At 47.6% G+C, this 20699-nt stretch overlaps 1 protein-coding gene across 3 annotated transcripts in view; it reads right to left on the reverse strand.

The window, feature by feature from the left end:
• adcy1b (adenylate cyclase 1b) overlaps window positions 1–20699 on the reverse strand; it is a 69625-nt gene that overhangs the window by 38611 nt on the left and 10315 nt on the right. For all 3 annotated transcript variants that reach the window (XM_056292882.1, XM_056292880.1, XM_056292881.1), the window contains exons 3-4: window positions 20471–20589; window positions 2627–2738 (exon numbers count right to left, since the gene is read on the reverse strand). In XM_056292882.1, the coding sequence (XP_056148857.1) occupies window positions 2627–2738; window positions 20471–20589 (231 nt within the window). The remainder of the gene's footprint in view (window positions 1–2626; window positions 2739–20470; window positions 20590–20699) is intronic.

Raw genomic sequence — 20699 nt, forward strand, 5'->3', positions numbered from 1 at the left:
TCTTATCTTAACACAAGTTGAGGAATTGGATGTTCGCAGGGGCGGTTAAAGAGACGGAAAGTAAAGGTGACCGCTGCTGAGAAGAGAAGAGTGTGAGAAGAGGAAGACAGAAGAGAAGAAAGTGTTTTGATTTTTTTGGGTTTTTTTGGGGGGGGGGGGTTGTGTGTTTTTTGGAGGGGGGGTTGTATTAGTCCACTACATCAGTTTCACAGTGGAGAACATTGCGTTCCTTGTTGCAGGCCCCCTTCCCCCACGGTGTTACGAGTCTAAAGAGTGGACAGGTGGCACTGGGATGGTGCTGGGATGGTACTGGGGTGGGTGCTGGGCCGGTACTGGGGTGGGTGCTGGGGTGGTACTGGGGTGGGTGTAGGGCTGGTGCTGGGGTGGCACTGGGGTGGTACTGGGATGGTACTGGGGTGGGTGCTGGGCCGGTACTGGGGTGGGTGTAGGGCTGGTGCTGGGGTGGCACTGGGGTGGTACTGGGGTGGGTGTAGGGATGGTGCTGGGGTGGCACTGGGATGGTACTGGGGTGGGTGTAGGGATGGTGCTGGGGTGGCACTGGGATGGTACTGGGGTGGGTGTAGGGATGGTGCTGGGGTGGGTGTAGGGATGGTGCTGGGGTGGGTGTAGGGATGGTACTGGGGTGGGTGTAGGGATGGTGCTGGGGTGGGTGTAGGGATGGTGCTGGGGTGGGTGTAGGGATGGTACTGGGGTGGGTGTAGGGATGGTGCTGGGGTGGCACTGGGGTGGTGCTGGGATGCTGCTGGGATGGTACTGGGGTGGGTGTAGGGATGGTGCTGGGATGGTACTGGGGTGGGTGCTGGGCCGGTACTGGGGTGGGTGTAGGGCTGGTGCTGGGGTGGCACTGGGGTGGTACTGGGGTGGGTGTAGGGCTGGTGCTGGGGTGGCACTGGGGTGGTGCTGGGATGCTACTGGGGTGGGTGTAGGGATGGTGCTGGGGTGGTACTGGGGTGGGTGTAGGGATGCTGCTGGGATGGTACTGGGGTGGGTGTAGGGATGGTGCTGGAGTGGCACTGGGGTGGGTGCTGGGGTGTAGGATGAGACGATGCCCAGTGGACATGTGGCGTCGCCCGCTCCTCAAGAATGGGGAGAGCCATTAGGCCCTGTTGCGGCCACAGCTATGAGCCACAGGCATCGCCACTTCCTGCCGCAGCGGATCAGAGTAAGTGGGGCTTTAGGTCAGGGCTAGGTCAGAACAGAACATCTCATGACAAAATGTAAGGCTGACGTCAGCCTGTCTGTGTTACACCGAGTCATGTGGATAACAGCCAAGAGGAGACGAGGCCAGTCTAGATCGCCGTAGCTAAAAGAGTGAGACAGGTCGAATATCAACAGCGAGCGAAATAAAAGTGACCTAACTCCGGCTGGTCTACTCCAGGATATGAGCGTGATAATGTGAATTAAATGTGTCTTCTTTCGAAGTAAAATAGGTCAATAAAAGTGTGCCGACTTGCCGGCAGCGCTTGTGTTGTAAACGGGAGTCTGTGGAAGTGCGGCATCGCATGTAATCGTCTCACCCTCCTGGTTTAGTGCAGCTTATAGCATCCCAGGTAAGACGCTGCCTTCGGAGAGACGAGGGGAAACTGCCGCACGCATGAAAATCCGCAACAGTCGAAGAAGCGGTCAAAGTTTGTTCGGAAAAAGTTAAGTTTTTTTTTTTGGGGCTTTCCAAAACTTGACACTAACTTGAACTAAAACTTGAAAATGTTACCCAAGCAAAACGCACTTCCATCCAAAACATACTCCCCTCCATCCAAAACATACTCCCCTCCATCCAAAACGACAGGAAGCGTTTTCCTCTCGTAAAATTCTGTTTCATGCGCGTCAACAAACAAGTTAAAAATAGAGCATGCCTTAAGATCAAGAAAATGTTCTATGAAAGCAGAAAAGGGTTTGTTGTAATCCGGCGGATTAAGGGATTTGAGAGACGCATGTGCCCAGTGTAAGTAATAGAAGCCAGATTACTCGTCGATAAGGCGGTGGCAGAGTGTTCTGCATGGCCTCGGGGGCTCAACCCCTCGCGCTGAGCACAGAGACGTGTCAGCAAAACGTAACCCCCCCCCCCCCCCACACACACACACACATGCGGGGCCGCAGCAGGCCTTTATTTGTGATGGGCCCCTTGACTCTGACCTGCCTCGCAAGATGAAAACACATTAGAGGGTCTAGAGAGAACCACGATTTCCAACACTGCTGGATGAAGACAACACGAGGAAAAACAACCCGCTAGATTAACCGACAGTCAAAATCATGGCAAAAGTTGAGCGGATTTTAAATCGCAAAGAATGGAATATTGACAGATGGGGGGAGGGGGGGTGGGGGTTGTCAAATCTTCTTCATGTGAACCGTAAGATTGGGACAAATACAACTCACCGGTCCCCTCAAGGAGTTCATTGAGATAACCAGAACAGAGATAAGGTTGGTTTAGCCCTGGGTAAATCTGGAGTGGATTAAAGAGCTCTTGTCAACCCCCCTTCAAAAGAAGCGCTGGGTAATCATATTAAACATCATATGGACCTCCGGTATTCACCGTGACGTCATGCAAAACTGGAACGACACCCCCCCCCCCACCACCACCACATTTTAGGAAGGTCAAACTACTCACTGTGGCAAGCTCGTCAAACTTCCCGAACAGCTCGTTTAGCAGTTTAACCAGTTCCTGGGCCGTACACTGGGAGGCGAGGCTGGTGAAACCTACTATATCTGCAAACAGGATGCTGTTTAGAGAGAAGGGGAGAAAAGGGAGTCGGGTCAATGCAAGTTATTTATAGCAGCATGCTAGAGTGTATTAAGGAGACAAGATTATTGGGTGCCTGATCAGATTAGCTTGAGGGAATTTGTTTAAAATGACATTTAGGAAGCCGGAGCCAAAGTCAATGTGAGCGCACTCTGTTTTGTTAATGTGTTTACCACAAACTAATCAAACATTCAAATTAATGACCCGTGGCAGCGAAAGGCCCCTGCTCCACATCCCAGCTGACTAGCGGCGCAGTCGGGCAGAAATGCTCAAAAATAGAAGCGGCAGCATTCTCGCAGGGATCAAAGTGGAGCCGTGTGTTGTTAGCAGCCGGAGCGAGGAAATTCTGGGATGTAATCCCACCCTCTAGACACTATCAAACAGCAACAGCAGATAACTTAAACCCTCTCTCCAAGGAAAGATTCCCAATGAACTTCACTACCTCTTTAGAAGTTGTATAACACATGCGCGCGCACACGTCGCTTCTGGCCGTTCGCTCCTGCTCCAGTCTGTAGCCAGTTGTCAGCCCTTTGTGTGATCACTCATTAGTACTGTTCCTTCAAAGTCCCCATGAAATCAAAATAGCAAATGTCTTGCACTGATTGACGCCTATACCTATACCTATACCTATACCTGGCCTAAACAAGTCTTTTTTTTTTAGGTATCCTAATTGTATTTTTAAGCTCATCACATCCTGGAAAATTATAATAAAACATTGCCCCTGTGTTGGTCTGACGGCCTGTCCAGGGTGTCCCCCCGCCTGCCGCCCAATGACTGCTGGAATAGGCTCCAGCATCCCCGCGACCCTGAGAGCAGGGTAAGTGGTTTGGATAATGGATGGATGGATGGATGCTGCACTCGGGGGCGTATACTAATTGTGCGTCCTATGAAATGCTTTCTCGAATTTTTATTTCCCTCCTTCATGACTATGAATTCTGCCAGGTACTGACTGGTGCACAGGGCCTATGAGCTAGCTAGCAGTTATGGGTCTCCGCTGTTTTTTTGGTTGTGCTTATACCCGCAACCCCCCGGTGGGTCGCCTCAGCTGGGGAGATCCATGAGAAGGGCCCGGTGCACGTCCATAGTCGCCACCGCACACCGCCATACCCACACTACTTCAGCGGCCCACCTTCCAGCACGGCCTTCCATCTGCGGTGCCTTCAGCGCTATTGGCTACTGTAAACGCCAATCAATGTCCATGACAATTCCCTCCCTAGCTTCCAGTTTTTACAGGAAACGTAAATATGAGGAATCAAATAGCACTCTGCTAGCCGTTCCATGGGGTCTTTAATGTATTAGCTGTTGGTTTTCTGTTGCTTAGCTATGCTATACTCCTGATTGTTAACTGCACTTGATATATTTATCACTTACAGCAAACTTAGCTCTTATGTTCTGTCTTATTGCTAATATATTTCTCGTGTTGCTACGCCTTTTGCTAGCTGTGCACATCTTTGAGACTGTCTCTATTAGAGAGACCTGTCTGTCAGCTCAAGGAACTTACAATTACTACGTTAGGTGTGAAAGGCAACTCAGAAAGCTCAGGGCACTCAGGCCTGCTGGAGAGCCAGACTGGTCATCCTATGTAAAAAGGCCATATGGGTGGATTTTTCAAGTCTCTGAAAATGACTCACTAATGCATCCCTTATAGTCAAAAAAGGAAATTAGTGTTGCACATGAGAAATGTTTTCCCTGCAAACCACTTGATTAGACAAAGTTAGACAATCAATGTCCTTGTTTAAAACAATGAAAACACTCCATAACCACTACCTAAACTTAACCTTTGGGTGTCTTTATGAATGCTCAATAATCCAGGTAAGGAAATCACAGACAGTTGAATCAGTTCATCTGGACACAACTTTTATAGCATTCACATCCTTGATAGGGAGGAACGCTGGTTTGAACAGGGAGTCAAAGAGGCCATCTCTGTGAAGAGGGAACGACCACCCCTGAAAGCATCTGATATATTCTCTGCACCATTGCATTTTATTGCCTCTTATTTCACCCGTATATAGTCAATCCTTGTGTATTTATCTGAAGATTGTGTTGCTGTGTTGTGTTGTTACTCTATGTTAAGATACATTGTGAGAGCCACGAAACCGGAGTCAAATTCCATATATGTGCAAACTTACATTGCCAATAAACCTGATTCTGAACCGTGTGTGTGTGTGGGGGGGGTGTAATAGTATATCTGTCGCCATCTTACAATGCTGTGATTGCGAAGAGTCCCCAATCCTCTGTGAATAGTACACATGGCCATTGTAATTAGTTAATGGTCATAGTAATTTGCATATGAAACAGATTGTTGTTTTCTGTCGCTATGTCACTGTACTGTTTATAAGGGTGGGGATACCTGCAGTCACTGTATTGTTTATAAGGGTGGGGACACCTGCAGGCACTGTATTGTTTATAAGGGTGGGGACACCTGCAGTCACTGTATTGTTTATAAGGGTGGGGACACCTGCAGTCACTGTATTGTTTATAAGGGTGGGGACACCTGCAGTCGCTGTATTGTTTATAAGGGTGGGGACACCTGCAGTCACTGTATTGTTTATAAGGGTGGGGACACCTGCAGTCACTGTATGGTTTATAAGGGTGGGGACACCTGCAGTCAGTTGAGACTAAAGAGGTCACTTAGATGGTGATGAAACGTTTCTCTCAATAAACGTTGTGTCCAGATGAACTGATTCAACTTTCTGTGCTTAACCTTTGAGTTACAACTACCTAACGTTAACCTGAAACTTAACCACTACCTAATCCTAACCCTAAAGTTATGATCTACCTAACCCTAAAGTTTACCAGCAATTACATTTAACCACAACCAAGCCTTAACCCTAAACATGAACGCTGTACAAATTTAGCCACAGTAACTGTAGTTACCGTTGCTACTAATCTACATTTATCATGACAGTTTACGAGAGGAAAAGACTGCCTCCTTCACATGGTAGCTGAAGAGCATTGTGGCTGTTTTTTGTGGACGTAAATATTGGTCATTTTAAGATGTATTTTGATTCTCCAACAAGCTTATCTATTCGGTTGTTTCAGAGGGCTTTTGGGTAGGGTTTGTCAATTTGCTCAATAGTCCTACTGACTGGCCTGCCCCCAGCCTGACTCCAGTAATATGAGACTCCATTAGCATAGGGTTCACCATAACAAGCCACATAGAAATGGAAATTGCTATGCAGACGACACTCAGTTGTATTGAATAATCAATCTCAATTTAGCAATTTGGAAGATGTGCTTGTCTGCAGTTAAATACGAGATGTCCTCCAACATCTTAGTTCTTAACGCCAACAAAACAAAGGCACTGGTCATTAAGTCAATGAGAGACAGGCATCAGCAAATCCTGTATGATTTCCTAGAATTTCTAGGTGAAAAATCTGGGTGTTGCTTTGGATCAGAGTCCGTCTTTTAAACCACACATTTAAGAACTCAATAAGACTGTTTTTCCACCCCCAAAACATTGCTAAAATCTGATCTTCCACCTAGTGGCTGAGGCCGAGACCCTCATTTATGTGTTTGTTACTTCTAATCTAGATTATCGCAATGTCCTTTTCTCTGGTCTGCTGCGTACTAGCATCAAGAACCCCCAAAATGGTACCGCTGTTAGACATTTGAATAAAACTAGAAAGTTTGACCATATTATACTCACGATAGTCTCCCATCACTGCCTCCCTGCCCATGGTAGAGCCAACTTTAAAGTATGACTGCAAAAATATAATACACCTGTGAAACCTTATAAAGCCTTGTGTACCCTCCTGGGCCACGCAGCAGACCTCCTCTCTATTCACAGAGATAAAAATATCTCAGCAGGTAGCAGAGCATTTTCTCACTGCACCCATTTTCTATGGAATAGTGCTGACATCTGAGAGGCTAAATCTGTAGTTCCCTTCAAATCGAAACTGTGAACCTGCTTATTCTCAGTGCCATTTGACATATAGTTACCTCTGAGTTGGTCTGCATTGTTGATGCTTGACCTTAACATTGTCCCCTTGGGAGGTCTCAGTCTCAATGAGAGGTTAGCTTAACCTTTCTACAAACCCCAATTCCAATGAAGTTGGGACGTTGTGTAAAACGTGAATAAAAACAGAATACAATGATTTGCAAATCCTTTTCGACCTATATTCAATTGAATACACTACAAAGACAAGATATTTAATGTTCAAACTGATAAACTTTATTGTTTTTTTTGCAAATATTCACTCATTTTGAATTTGATGCCTGCAACACGCTCCAAAGAAGCTGGGACAGGGGCATGTTTACCACTGTGTTACATCACCTTTCCTTTTAACAACACTCAATAAGCGTTTGGGAACTGAGGACACTAATTGTTGAAGCTTTGTAGGTGGAATTCTTTCCCATTCTTGCTTGATGTACGACTTCAGTTGTTTAACAGTCCGGGGTCTCCGTTGTTGTATTTTGCGCTTCATAATGCGCCACACATGTTCAATGGGGGACAGGTCTGGACTGCAGGCAGGCCAGTCCAGTACCCGCACTCTCTTACGACGAAGCCACGCTGTTGTAACACATGCAGAATGTGGCTTGGCATTGTCTTGCTGAAATAAGCAGGGACGTCCCTGAAAAAGACGTCGCTTGGATGGCAGCATATGTTGCTCCAAAACCTGTATGTACCTTTCAGCATTAATGGTGCCTTCACAGATGTGCAAGTTACCCATGATGCCATGGGCACTAACACCCCCCATACCATCACAGATGCTGGCTTTTGGACTTTGTGCCGATAACAATCTGGATGGTCCTTTTCCTCTTTAGCCCGGAGGACACGACGTCCATGATTTCCAAAAGCAATTTGAAATGTGGACTCGTCAGACCACAGCACACTTTTCCACTTTGCGTAAGTCCATCTCAGATGAGCTCGGGCCCAGAGAAGCCGGTGGCGTTTCTGGGTGGTGTTGATACGTGGCTTTGGCTTTGCATGGTAGAGTTTTAACTTGCACTTGTAGATGTAGTGATGAACTGTGTTAACTGACGATGGTTTTCCCAAGTGTTCCTGAGCCCACGTGGTCATATCCTTTACACAATGATGTCGGTTTTTAATGCAGTGCCGCCTGAGGGGTCGAAGGTCATAAGCATTCAGTGTTGGTTTTCGGCCTTGCCGCTTACGTGCAGAGATTTCTCCGGATTCTCTGACTCTTGTGATGATATTATGGACTGGAGATGATGAAATCCCTAAATTCCTTGCAGTTGTACGTTGAGAAACGTTGTTCTTAAACTGTTGGACTATTTGCTCACGCAGTTGTTCACAAAGTGGTGAACCTCGCCCCATCCTTGCTTGTGAACGACTGAGCCTTTTGGGGGATGCTCCTTTTATACCCAATCATGACACTCACCTGTTTCCAATTAACCTGTTCACCTGTGGAATGTTCCAAACAGGTGTTTGTTGAGCATTCCTCAACTTTCCCAGTCTTTTGTTGCCCCTGTCCCAGCTTCTTTGGAACGTGTTGCAGGCATCAAATTCAAAATGAGTGAATATTTGCAAAAAACCATAAAGTTTATCAGTTTGAACATTAAACATCTTGTCTTTGTAGTGTATTCAATTGAATATAGGTCGAAAAGGATTTGTAAATCATTGTATTCTGTTTTTATTCACGTTTTACACAACGTCCCAACTTCATTGGAATTGGGGTTTGTAGTTAGCATTAAGCTGTAGGTCCTACTAAGGGGAATACCACCCACCTTCCTGGAAGCTTTTTGCACCTTTTTACCTATTATCTGTTTATTTGTGAGCATGTGAGTCTGCGTATCATGTGTCTGTGCTCTCTCTCTCTCCCTCTCTCTCTCTCTCTCTCTCTCTCTCTCTCTCTCTCTCCTTTATTCTCTCTTTTCAGGGATAGAGTTTGTGTTGTTCATTGGGGGGCATGAAGCTTCTGTCTGCCCCATATCCTCTGGTCCCATTGACCCGGGCCCTGACCTCTCAGTAGACTCTTGGCTGCTTCCTCACCATATGTGACAGTTGCGGTTCTACATCATTCTGACTTTGGGCTGCTCTCTGTCTGTGCTCATGATGTGTCTGGTCCACATGCTGTGTGGACGACAGCTCTAGTCTCTTTTCCATGACTCTGTGGCACTCGCTTGGTGATGCCGCGTGGCATACTACTTAGTCTTCCACTTTTTCTTTATGACTTATTTTGTTATTGCAAAGTGCAGTCATTTGTTTTTTTATTTATGTACCAGTTATAGAACTGTCCATCTCTTAACCACTCGGCACCTATTGCATGGCTATCCATCCCAGCAGAGGGATCCCCCGCCTCTAATGCACTTCCTGAGGTTTCTCACATTTCTTTTCCTGAAGACGTTATTTTGTCCTATGGAGTTTTCCTCATCACATTCAAAGGTCTTAGCACAGATGATGTCATCTATTGTCATTCTCTGTACCTACCTGCTTTTCACTGTGTGAATATAAAGTTCTGACATAACCAGGATTTAGAGCTATAAAAAACTTGACTTGATAATTGGGTTGATAGACTTTGATGTCGAAACTTGTCATTATAAGCATCATTGAGCTTGTAATCATTATTATTGTCATTATTTAGCATGTTTCATTATGAACTAGCATAGAGGACAAGAAAGTGCTATACTTTAGCTTGTCTTTGGCTACTCACATTTAGAGAAAGGATAAAAAGGGAAGTAGCTGTATCGGAAAGTGATGCAGTGTGCATGTATAAAGGATATAAAGGGGTGTAGAGGTAAAGGATGGTGATGGTGTTGTGGGTTACACTGAAGATGTCAGTGTTGTAGTAGAATGTCTCGTCCCAGCTTCTCACAAGTCTAACCAGAGACTTTATTTGGCTAACACTGGGGTACCACCTTCTACTTGACTCACATTTTATTGGTGTGATGCACCAGACCCCACATGTGTCACCTCCATTACATGGGTCTTGACGTCTTTGATGCCCTCATGTTATGTCGGCAGAACCAAGGGGGTGATTGCAATGTGCCCTTAGAAATAAGAAAAAGTGTAGACTTTCTCCCTCAAAGCTGCTGTGTGATGCAGTCTTCTTCTTTTTTTTTTGTCGAGTTTGTCCCCAGGGCAATTGGTTCTGTCACTCTAGGATCATACCTACTATTTCTACTACTACTACTGCTACTGCTACTACTACTACTACTACTACTACTACTACTACTACTTTCGGCTGCTCCCGTTAGGGGGCGCCACAACAGATCATCCGTTTCCATCTCTTCCTGGCCTCTGCATCTTCCTCTGTCACACCAGCCACCTGCATGTCCTCCCTCACCACATCCATAAACCTCCTCTTTGGCCTTCCTCTTCTCCTCTTCCCTGGCAGCTCCATATTCAGCATCCTTCTCCCAATATACCCAGCATCTCTCCTCCACACATGTCCAAACCATTTCAATCTTGCCTCTCTTGCTTTGTCTCCAAACCGTCCAACCTGAGCTGTCCCTCTAATATACTCGTTCCTAATCCTGTCCTTCTTCGTCACTCCCAATTAAAATCTTATCATCTTCAACTCTGCCACCTCCAGCTCCTAGGATCTAGGATCCTAGGATTTAGGATCCTAGGATCATACCAATGTGTTTTAAACTCAAAAGTTCACTACCTTTTTAACCACAAGCCTGAAGGAAAAATGATGATGACCACTCGGGTATCTTAGGTCAATGCTGTTGTTCGGAGAGACAACTCATTATAAATCTGACCAGAACAGATTTTCTCCTGGAGCAAAATTGCCCTTAGTTCTGTGTAACAACAGACAGCGGGGAGTGGATTAGTCATCGAGACATAACTGGCCAAAACTGCTTGCGTGTCTGCGGCGCTCACAGTGAAGGCATCCTGCTGTCTTCATGTGGGCTGGATGTTTCATAATGTGACAGAGTGCCGTGTCTTCGGAGGGGGAGCTGCTAAATGCCATTTTGTCATCTCGCAGATGTCAACATAATGATAGGCAATGGATTCAATCAGCGCCGAACATTTCAGTGTGCAGCCATCTGTGACTGATAAACATTTGGAGGGAGAATGTTAAATACTATTAAATACTGTATTAGTTGTAATATTTAACATTTACCAAACTGATGCAATAATTTGTTTAGGAACACTGGAGAGAATAAAGAATCAAGACTGGATTATAAAGACTGGATTCAGGCTTCTGTGTATTGCACCCTTATACAGTGTATGCAGTATGGCACGTCCATCCATCCATCCATTATCCAAGCCAATTATCCCAGGATGCTGGAGCCTGTCCCAGCAGCCATTGGGTGGCAGGCTGGGAGACACCCTGGACAGGTCGCCAGTCCATCACAGGGCCGACACACACACACACACACACACACACTTCCACACCTAGGGACAATTTAGTCCAGCCGATTCACCTGACTGACATGTCTTTTGGACTGTGGGAGGAAACCGGAGCACCCGGAGGAGTATGGCATATCAAAATACAGAAAAGAGTTGGCTAAAGAGGAAAAGTTAAAATTCATTTTGCACAATAGGCCAACTCAACATTTGCCTAGCAATATTATTCCAACATTCAAACATGACAAGTTATTTTGCATGGCTGCTCAGGGCCTTTAACCAGTGCTTGAAGTGGGCCAGTCCTCCAGTATTCACCAGTATGCCATACCAGCACTTCAATGTTTTGCTCATAAGAGTACTGGGACATTTTCTTGCGTACTGCTACTTTCTCATAAGCTCCGGGTATGTATAGCGTCTATGCCCCATCCGAATTCTCCTGCTGGCTCAATCTCTCAAAGGTCTCTCAAAGGTTCTTTGTTCTGTTGTCGTCTATAAAAATTCAATTTCAGTGAGCCCTCACTAAATGTCAAACCAACGGACTACATTACCCACACTGTTGTACAACTCCTGGAGGCCTACCTTCATTTTTATAGAACCCCACGAAAATCTGTTTTTATTTTTCGGTATTTTCTAAAATACAATTGAAATACATATCATTTCTATTGTAGAAACACAATAAAAGCAATATCTTTTAGTATCTTTTATTCACTATAGAATTTCCAGATTGATACCCAAGGGTTTACCAGTGCACACATCACAACGCCAACGAGGAGCATACCTGCACTTTTCCGCTATAGAGGTGACCCTCTCGTTCCCCGGGGAGAACTCAACACGACAGCACTCAACCAGGGACTTGTGAGTATCCCCACACCTGCCCTGTCCCTGTCACCTTGGCCAGCTCCAGAAAAGTAGAGAGCCCAGCCCCTCTCCAGGAGTTTGGTAACAGAGCCCATGCTATATGTGGAGGTGAGCCCACCTATATCTAGTTGGTACTGCTCCACCTCCCGCACCAGCTCAGGCTCCTTCCCTGCCAGAGAGGTGACATTCCACGTCCCGAGGACCAGTCTGTGATGCTGAAAGTCAGCACACCCCGGTTCCTGCCTTTGCCTGCCACCCGGCCTGCATTGCACCCTATCCCAGTGCTCATCCCTGTGTGTTGTGGGTCCACGGGGGTGGGAGCTCCATGTTGTTTTTTCGAGCTGGGCCCGACTGGGCCCCATGGGCCAAGGCCTGGCCACCAGATGCTCACCAGCAAGGTCCCTTGCCAGGTCTGGCTGCAGGAGGGGGCCTTTGTTTCCCTTTTCCAGGTGAGGTGCTGTAGCTCTGCTAGTGTACTTTCATTGGGTTTCTTGGGAATCGCTCTTAGTCTGGCCCCTCCCCTGGGACCAATTTGCCTTACCAGGAGCTATTGCCCCTGACAACACAGCTCCCAGGATCACCAGGACACCTAAACCCCTCCACCACGTGAAGGTGGCGATTCTCGCAGGGGTCTTAATAACATTAATAACGGATTTTGATTTAGGTATGGCAATTACAACAGTCCATAGCTTGATCGATGCTTTCTCATCACCACACCTAAATCGATCAGAGCCATCATTAATGTTATTATCAACAGCTATGTTTATTCTGCTATGCTTACATCACCTGGTCCCAAGATCAACCAAGCACCTGCTAAAACAAGCGCTTTGCTAATTCTCAACCTTACCTCTGGCCGTCCTCAACAGGAATAGCACATGGAAAACACATGCAAGTTGTTCCCAATAGTTTCTGCATCCCATGAGCTGCAGTGAAACCAAGTTTTTTTTTCTGTCCTCCAAGTGACGTATCGGGACATCATTTGGCAGTTGGAAAAACTGCAGCCTAGCGGGATTTGTAATACTCTGCAACACACCCTCTTTGTCCCAGCTAAGAAACATTTCCAGTGGTGGGTATGACATACCACAACACTAGTGCAGAGGATTTTGTGGATGACGATAGACAAGCATAAGCGTGTGTTCAATGCATGCTGGTTCCTATTGGCACTGTGGGACAGACTGAGCAGGAGGACACCAATTTCTCCATCAACATAGTACACAGTCAGGACTTTGTTACTTTAATCGACTAATACTCATCAGTACTGATTGCACATACACAAAACCATCGTTGAAATTTCAGATGAGAAAAAGAGAACAAATCTCTCTGACCAAGGCACTCCGTGTAATTAAAAAATGTCTTTATTGAAACTTGGACATATCCATAAAGGACCAAGGCCCAAGCATATGCCTTGAAGAAGGCATATGCTTGGGCCTTCTTCTGCCCTGAACAAGGCCCAAGCCGCTACGTGTGGGCATTTTTAGGTCCTTTACTTTTTATTGTATTTATTTATTTTTTTAATTCCTGCCCCCTTTTTCTCCTCAGATGTATCCGGCCAATTACCCCACTCTTCCGAGCCGTTCTGTTCGCTGCTCCACCTCCTCTGCCGATCCGAGGGGGGCTGCAGACTACCACATGCCTCCTCCCATACATGTGGAGTCACCAGCCGCTTCTTTTCACCTGACTTTGAGGAGTTTCACCAGGGGGACGTAGCACACGGGAGGATCACGCTACCACCCCCCCCCAAACAGGTGCCCCGACCGACCAGAGGAGGCGCTAGTGCAGCGACCAGGACACACACCCACATCTGGCTCCCCACCCGCAGACACGGCCAATTGTGTCTGTAGGGACGCCCAACCAAGCCGGAGGTAATGCGGGGATTCGAACCGACGATCCCCGTTGTTGGTAGGCAACGGAGTAGAACGCCACGCCACCCGGACGCCCCGTGTTTTTCTTTTTCGATCAGAAAAACAAAATAAAACAAAAATGTAAGAATCCATGTATTGGTCAGTGGAGGAGATGGTGGCAGCGGCGGTGCATGTGCATCCTAGTCCTGCGTCCTAGTCCTGCGTCCTAGTCCTGAGTTCTAGTCCTGAGTTCAGCTCCAACACAAATGGAAACACAAATGAGAACTGTGCTCGCAGCTCCATGCTGGCATGGTGCAGTGGATTGACTGTGGCCCAAGACTACTAATGGAAATAAGACGTATGTACAGGCAGATGCCTGTCTTTCTCCTTACTTTCAGCACTGCTTTACATTGCATTTCTATGTACAACATGTCATATGAATTCGATTTGATTGACCGACGAGACGTTTTTTTTTCCTTACATAAATTCTAAAACGTATTAACTGGTAAGCTATGCTTATCTGTGTCAATGATTTACCTCTACCTTCACTTTTACCTGCCCTCCTAATCAGCTTACTATCATTAGGTGGTTGGTCAGCTTAGTCTTTACTGTTTTTGCTGTGGCAGTGTCACATTAAAGTGGCACGATCGACCCAATACTCGCTAGCTCTGACTCGCGCAGACACCCGACTCAACAGCGTGGCCCCTCTGGGCCACAGCGACACAAGACGCGCTTTAAGACGCAGAACGTGTCCCTCGGACATTCCCGTATACACACTCAAAAATATACCCGGATCTCCATCTCCCCAGCCTACCCAAGTCCAGGTTCACACCTGAGCCCATAGCTCTGACCCAGGCAGCCTTGCCGTGTCCCTCGGCCTTGCAACACAAACCGGTCTTGAGCCATGCCAATAAAAACAAGTCGTTCTATCAGAGACATTAATGGAGCCTCGATTAGCTCTCTGACAAGTGACGCAGCCCTCGCTGCACACCGAAAGACACATCTGACCTCCTCGCACCCTCATCCATCACTTCCTCTGCAAGGGCTCACATTCCCAAATTATGCTAATCTTCCTATCTCCTCGGCAGGAGGCGCAGACTATTTGGGTCAATGAGATTACGACGTAATCACACGGAGAAAGACGAAAGTCTAGCGCCGACTCATCGAATTTGGACAGACCTAGCTTTTGGACGGTCTGTGGCCAGGTGCCTGCTGGCGTCCAGCCGAGTGCAAGACAGGACATGGACGAACCTGTGTGAGCATATGTCGCCTGTGGTACGCACAACAAATGTCAGTGAGGGATATGGTTGCTCTGTGTTTGTGTGTTTGTGTGTGTGTGTGTGTGTGTGTGTGTGTGTGTGTGTGTGAGAGAGAGAGAGAGAGGACAAGACAGGTAGTCCCTGTGCCGGATGACCGGAATAGGTCAGCTGGACAATAACTATACACTCTATGTCTGACATCAGGCAGACACAGCAGCAGTGCTGTCTGTCTTGCGTCACTGATAATGGCAGTAAAATGAACAGAACACTAGAACGACCAAGACGGTCATTAAGACCGTCTTGGGTTTTCAAAGTTTAATAACTATTGTGGGGGGGGGGGGGGGGAAAGATACAGACGTGCCGCTCCCTGGATGCTCCTAAAATTGCATATATTTGCTTTAAAATTGGTTTTTCATATAAAAAAAAAGTTATAAGATCTACCTAGAGCGACAATGAGCGGTCAAAATGACCGCGCGTCATCGTGCACATCATGTCACTATTTACGACGGGTGTTGGTGGCGTCATTTCCTTCGTGAAGTTCGTTGCTCTGGCCTAGAAACACACTAGCGTCCTCCAGTGGGGAGAAACAGTCTAAACTTGATTTCTGATCATGTCCAACGTGTCTGGTTACAGGCGCACCATGACTACCACCGAGGCGCTGCAGTATTTACAGGCCTTGGACGGCGGCCATTTTAAATGGTTTGAAAAATAGTATTAAAGTTGTTAAAATGTTAAATTTGGTGTCAGCTAGTTTCATAACAGACACACTAACATATGCAATGCATTAATATCTCAACTGGGTATTTAGCTTGGCAGGATATAGAGTTTAAAAACCTGCCGTCATTTTGCTACCGCCCGTGGTCGTTTTAGGTAGGAGTGACATCCCGGTCTTTCTAGTATTAAAAATGGATTCTAGCGTTTTGCCTTTGCAGACTGGAAGGTTACAAAAACCCAACAACAACAATGAATTTCAAGGGTGCGATGTTCCCCTCTGTAGAAAGTGAGCCGGCCAGCGGATTTGTCAAACCCTGAGAGTGGGCGCGCTGTGTGCAGCATCGCCTTCTCCGATGTTCTCGCTCGCCTTAGAATTGAACACTACTCGTGACATGTTTCGTACGTCATTTGTATGCAACGTATGGCTTGGGCTGTACTACATTAATTACGACTGAGAATACCCAGAGGTTGGTTGAGAACCCTCAGGTCTGGTTTCTCTTGTTGATCCGACGAGAGGTTCTAAGGACAGGATGTCGCGTTACCGTGAGGCCCCTTGAGGCAAATGTGTCATTTGTGACGTTGGGCTGTACAAATAAAATTGACTCGACTGGATGAGAATTCACGGAAGAGTCCTCCCTCACGCTGTTGAGGTTAAGAGTCTGTTCACCAGACTGCTAAAAGCCTCCCTTTGAAGTAATACTTGGGGTAGTATTGGTCGAGGATCAATGACCACACTGGGTTATAGAACTCAGGTTTAATCGTGGCTCGGTAGGCAGACGTAGTAACCATACACGGTAGTGGTGTAACCATAATAACAGTCCGGGTAGTACACAACACCTAGTGTAGTTCCAGTGGATCCACATGGCGTTATATCACTACACCCTTAAAAGCGCCTCATCCTGCTAGATAGCTAGTTATTCATCACTTTTGCCAAGTAGATGTCTTTACTGGCGTAAAACAAAGCCCACGGCTGGAATTTTGCGCAGGTTCACGACAGTATCGTGGCAGCCCTGTGTGATGTCTGGCACCCCATGGCCTCATATCGGAGGCGCTTTCCCAAATATGGGCCTAAAACGCTCCACGTCTTTTACGAGGCGCCCCCCCCCCCTCCCCAGATGTGCAGCTTTACAGTGATGCGTCGTTGATTTAATGTGTTGCTTTCGCAAAAGCATCAGGATTATTACTGCATTCCTCCTGGGTGAACTTTAATCAGATGAAACGCCGCCCGCTGCCTCATCGCGCAACGACCAAACGGAAATAAAACACTTGAGCAAATTGCGCTGGTGTACTTTCTAATTGCGGCCCACCCCAAATCACATAGATCACGTCTGCGTCGCAGCAAGACCCCCACACCCCACCCACCCCAACCAACATCTCTCATAGGGTGGCGCCTTCTGAAGGAATTCAAAGGCACACAAGAGCAGTCCGCTGAGACGTGTCCACATTTAACCAGCGCGCACTTGGTGTTACGCAACAAGCACCTCGTCTCCATTGCACTTAATCCCAGGCAGCATGTTAATCCTGCAGCCAAGCAACCCAGCTCCTCACGCCTCCCTGCTGCTCCGACGGCGAGGAGGAGGGCAGGGAGGTGTGTGTGTGTGTGTGTGTGTGAGAGAGAGAGAGAGAGAGAGAGAGAGAGAGAGAGAGAGAGAGAGAGAGAGAGAGAGAGAGAGAGAGAGAGAGAGAGAGAGAGAGAATGAATCGAGGCAATATCTGAGCAGAGAGACAATTTAAGGAAGAGCCACAGAGAGATGGCAAAAGGAGCATATGAGAGCAGGGAATGGAGGAGAAAAGAAAATGAAGAAATGATAGAAAAGAGCGTCAGGAGAGAGATTGTGAGGCTTATGGTACACTTCATACTTTCATGTCTCCCTGTCAGTGGCGAAGGGGGTGAAAAGGCAACCAGAGCTTGGTACAGGGAGCAGAGAGGGAGAGAGAGAGACAGAGAGAGGCAAAGGGGAGAGAGAGGGGGGAGGGGAGATAGCGAGAGAAAGGGGGTAAGAGAGAGAGAGGCGGGAGGGAGGGGGAGGGAAAGTGAGAGAGAGAGGGGGAGAGAGTGAGAGGGGGGGGGGAGAGAAGGGGAGGGAAAGGGAAAGAGAGCGAGGGGGAGGCCAAGGGGGAAGAGAGAGAGAGAGAGAATCAGGAGTAAATAAATGTGTCCGACATAAAGAGGTGTGTTGTTATTTTAGGTAAGGATCATCCACGAGTGTCTCCATCCAGATTTTGATACGAGGACAAAAGGGGGCAGGATGCGGGGGGGGGGTGGATAGTAGAGGAGGACGGCTGGAGGAAAGGTGTTGGGGGGGGGAACAGAGACGACCACGAGTTCCTCTGCAACCCCGAATTATGACACGAGCAGTCTGCTGTGTTATCTCACTATATGTATGAATAACCACAAATAACGTGGCTAACGAGACACAGGAGTCCTCTTTAGCCGACGCCATCTTGGTTATGCGTTACTTTTTTGCTATTACAAAGAAAGAGAGAGAGAGAGAGAAAAAAATAATCTCCTTTGTCCATTTAATGAAAACGCCATAACAGTATCAGTCATTGTCTTCAAGAAAATTGGTATCGCTCCCTCCTCGGATGCACTTGTTAGATACGTCAGCTTGCCTGGGATTTGGCAGCTACAAAAGTGTGGTCTAAAATAACACAAACACACACACGCACACACGCATGCACACGCACGCACACACGCTGAGCAGATGAACCCAAACAATCGGCAGCTTGGCAGCTGAGCAGGACGTTGCATAAGTGCGTGAGGAGCCGCCTGCTCACTAAACCCTGGCTTCTCTGCACCAGCAGGAACCACGGGAGCTGCCAAGGGGATTTGTTTACCTGGGGACTGGAAAGATGTGACGGCACAAAAGCTGCCACGCTTGCCAATGATATGCTAGCCTTTGTCCGTCTGCCATATGACCTTGCCATGAATGGATTCTAGGATAATTCAGCGCAGCCCGTGGCGCAACTATATCACTGCTTATAGATGGCTGAAAAAGAAATACCTAATCGGCTCTGTGCGCAACTGTAGTCCGCCGACTTCCGGTTTCTACTGCAGCGGTCATACCAGTTTCCTGTTCGTTGGCGTGCGCTATTGGCAATGGCATATTTTTCGCGATGCCTGCAAGATTCACCAAGGATAAATGTGGTCCATTGACTTCCGGTCGCATTACGGATAAACGTAGTGCATTGACTTCCGGTTTCTACTGCAGCGGCCATACCAGTTTCCTGTTTGTTGGCGCGCGCCATTGACAATGGCATATTGTTCGCGATGCCTACAAGATTTGCCTGCAAGATTTTAGTATAGCAACTAAGATTGCTATTGGCATCACGACCGCTAGAGGTCGCTTAACTTTAAAACGTAACTATAGGTCGTAATAGGTCGTTTTTTGGTGGAGGACAGTCTCGTTCACGATAGCTTATTTGCCTATGACGCGCGAACTGTAGGTGGAGGGCAGGAAGTGATTTTCTACATAGGAAGCACAATCACAAACTCTCAAAATGCCGATTGCTCACATCGATTAAACCGAGAAACTACGGGGAGTGTTTATCGAGACTAAAAATTGTTGTTCGTAAGGGGCGGAAATACAAGAAATAATAGTGTAACGTGCATGGATAAGTAGACACGTTGGTCCTTGACTAACGGGTCGGACCCTTTAGTCGACTGGGCAACGTTGTCGCTTGCGGAGAGTAGAGGCTAGTTCCCATCGACGCAGAGAACGGTCAACTGAGCATGCGCAAGTACTCGTTGCCTCCATTGTTGGGTAGGGTTAGGGCGGGGTTAGGGTCAAAGTTAGCTAATCAGACGCAGAGTAGGGGCGGGTCTTCCTAGAATCCTAGCGCCTGGATGCTACGCGGGGCGTGTGGAGGCGTGGTAGAGGCATTTCGCGCATGCTCAGTTGACCGTTCTCTACTCCATTTCCGTTCTCTGCATCGATGGGAAGTAGCCTCTACCCTTGCGGAGTGGGAGACACGGGTTCGCGTCCCGGCTGTGGCGGTCCCGGGCTGCCCCCTTAATTCGCTACAACATCGTCTAAACTAGCACAGTTGGGGCTTTCCTCCATCTCGTCCATTCTGCTTTTCACCTCCTGCCCTCCATCGGAATCTCGCGCGTCATCAGAATCACGTGACTGCAAACACGCTACCCCGTCCGCCGGTCGGCTCGTCCTCATAACGGTGGACGTAACTTGCATATGTCCAAACTTGAAGCTTGTCCCCCGTTTGCTGGGAGGGTGCAGGTGGCAGTTTGTCGACAGTTGTGTGCATGTCGACATGTATCCGTGGCAAATCTCGCAGGCGTCGCGAGAAATATGCCATTGTCCACAGCGCGCGCCGACAAACAGGAAACCGGTATGACGGCTACCGGAAGTCAGCGGACTACAGTGGTGCACAGATTGGTAAATTAATGGCTCCGATTTTGAGGAAATGAGCGCGAGCCCCTCCCGTCATATGCTGCGTCCCTGATTAATTGTTCTTTTGGTTTATATTCGGAGCGCGAGTTGTCGAGTCAGTGTAACGTTGTGCAGCCCTCGGTGTTCCCTCCAGGGGGCGTGTTGGGTCACGTTATTCTGCTGGTTTCTCTCACACGCCTCGTAATTCATGCGGACAGCGTTTAGGACGTTGTTTCAGCCGCACATGGCTACGGGGAGGAGATATCACCAGACCCCCCCCCCACCCCCCCTGTTTCTCTCTGTTCGACGCCTGGAGCAGCCGGTATTAATAATGGCTTGGGATGGGTCCGGCATGGTGTCGGGGCGGTTTGGAGATCCTACTGTACCTGACGTTGTCATGACGCTGGATGTAGATTTTGTGAAAGATCCTTTCCGGAGGCTTCAGGAAATCCTCCTTCATCTCCATGGCTACATTCCTGGGCAACAGACTCATCAAGAGGCGCTCCTGCGTGTGTGTGCGTGCGTGTGCGTGTGTGTGTGTGTTAGAGAGAGAGAGACAACAGAGGATGAAAGGCAGAATAAGTGTACTTTGCAAAAATTCTGTTTCTATGTATC

The sequence above is a fragment of the Lampris incognitus genome, chromosome 14 (genome assembly GCF_029633865.1).
Source record: "Lampris incognitus isolate fLamInc1 chromosome 14, fLamInc1.hap2, whole genome shotgun sequence".
NCBI classification, from domain to species: Eukaryota; Metazoa; Chordata; class Actinopteri; order Lampriformes; family Lampridae; genus Lampris; species Lampris incognitus.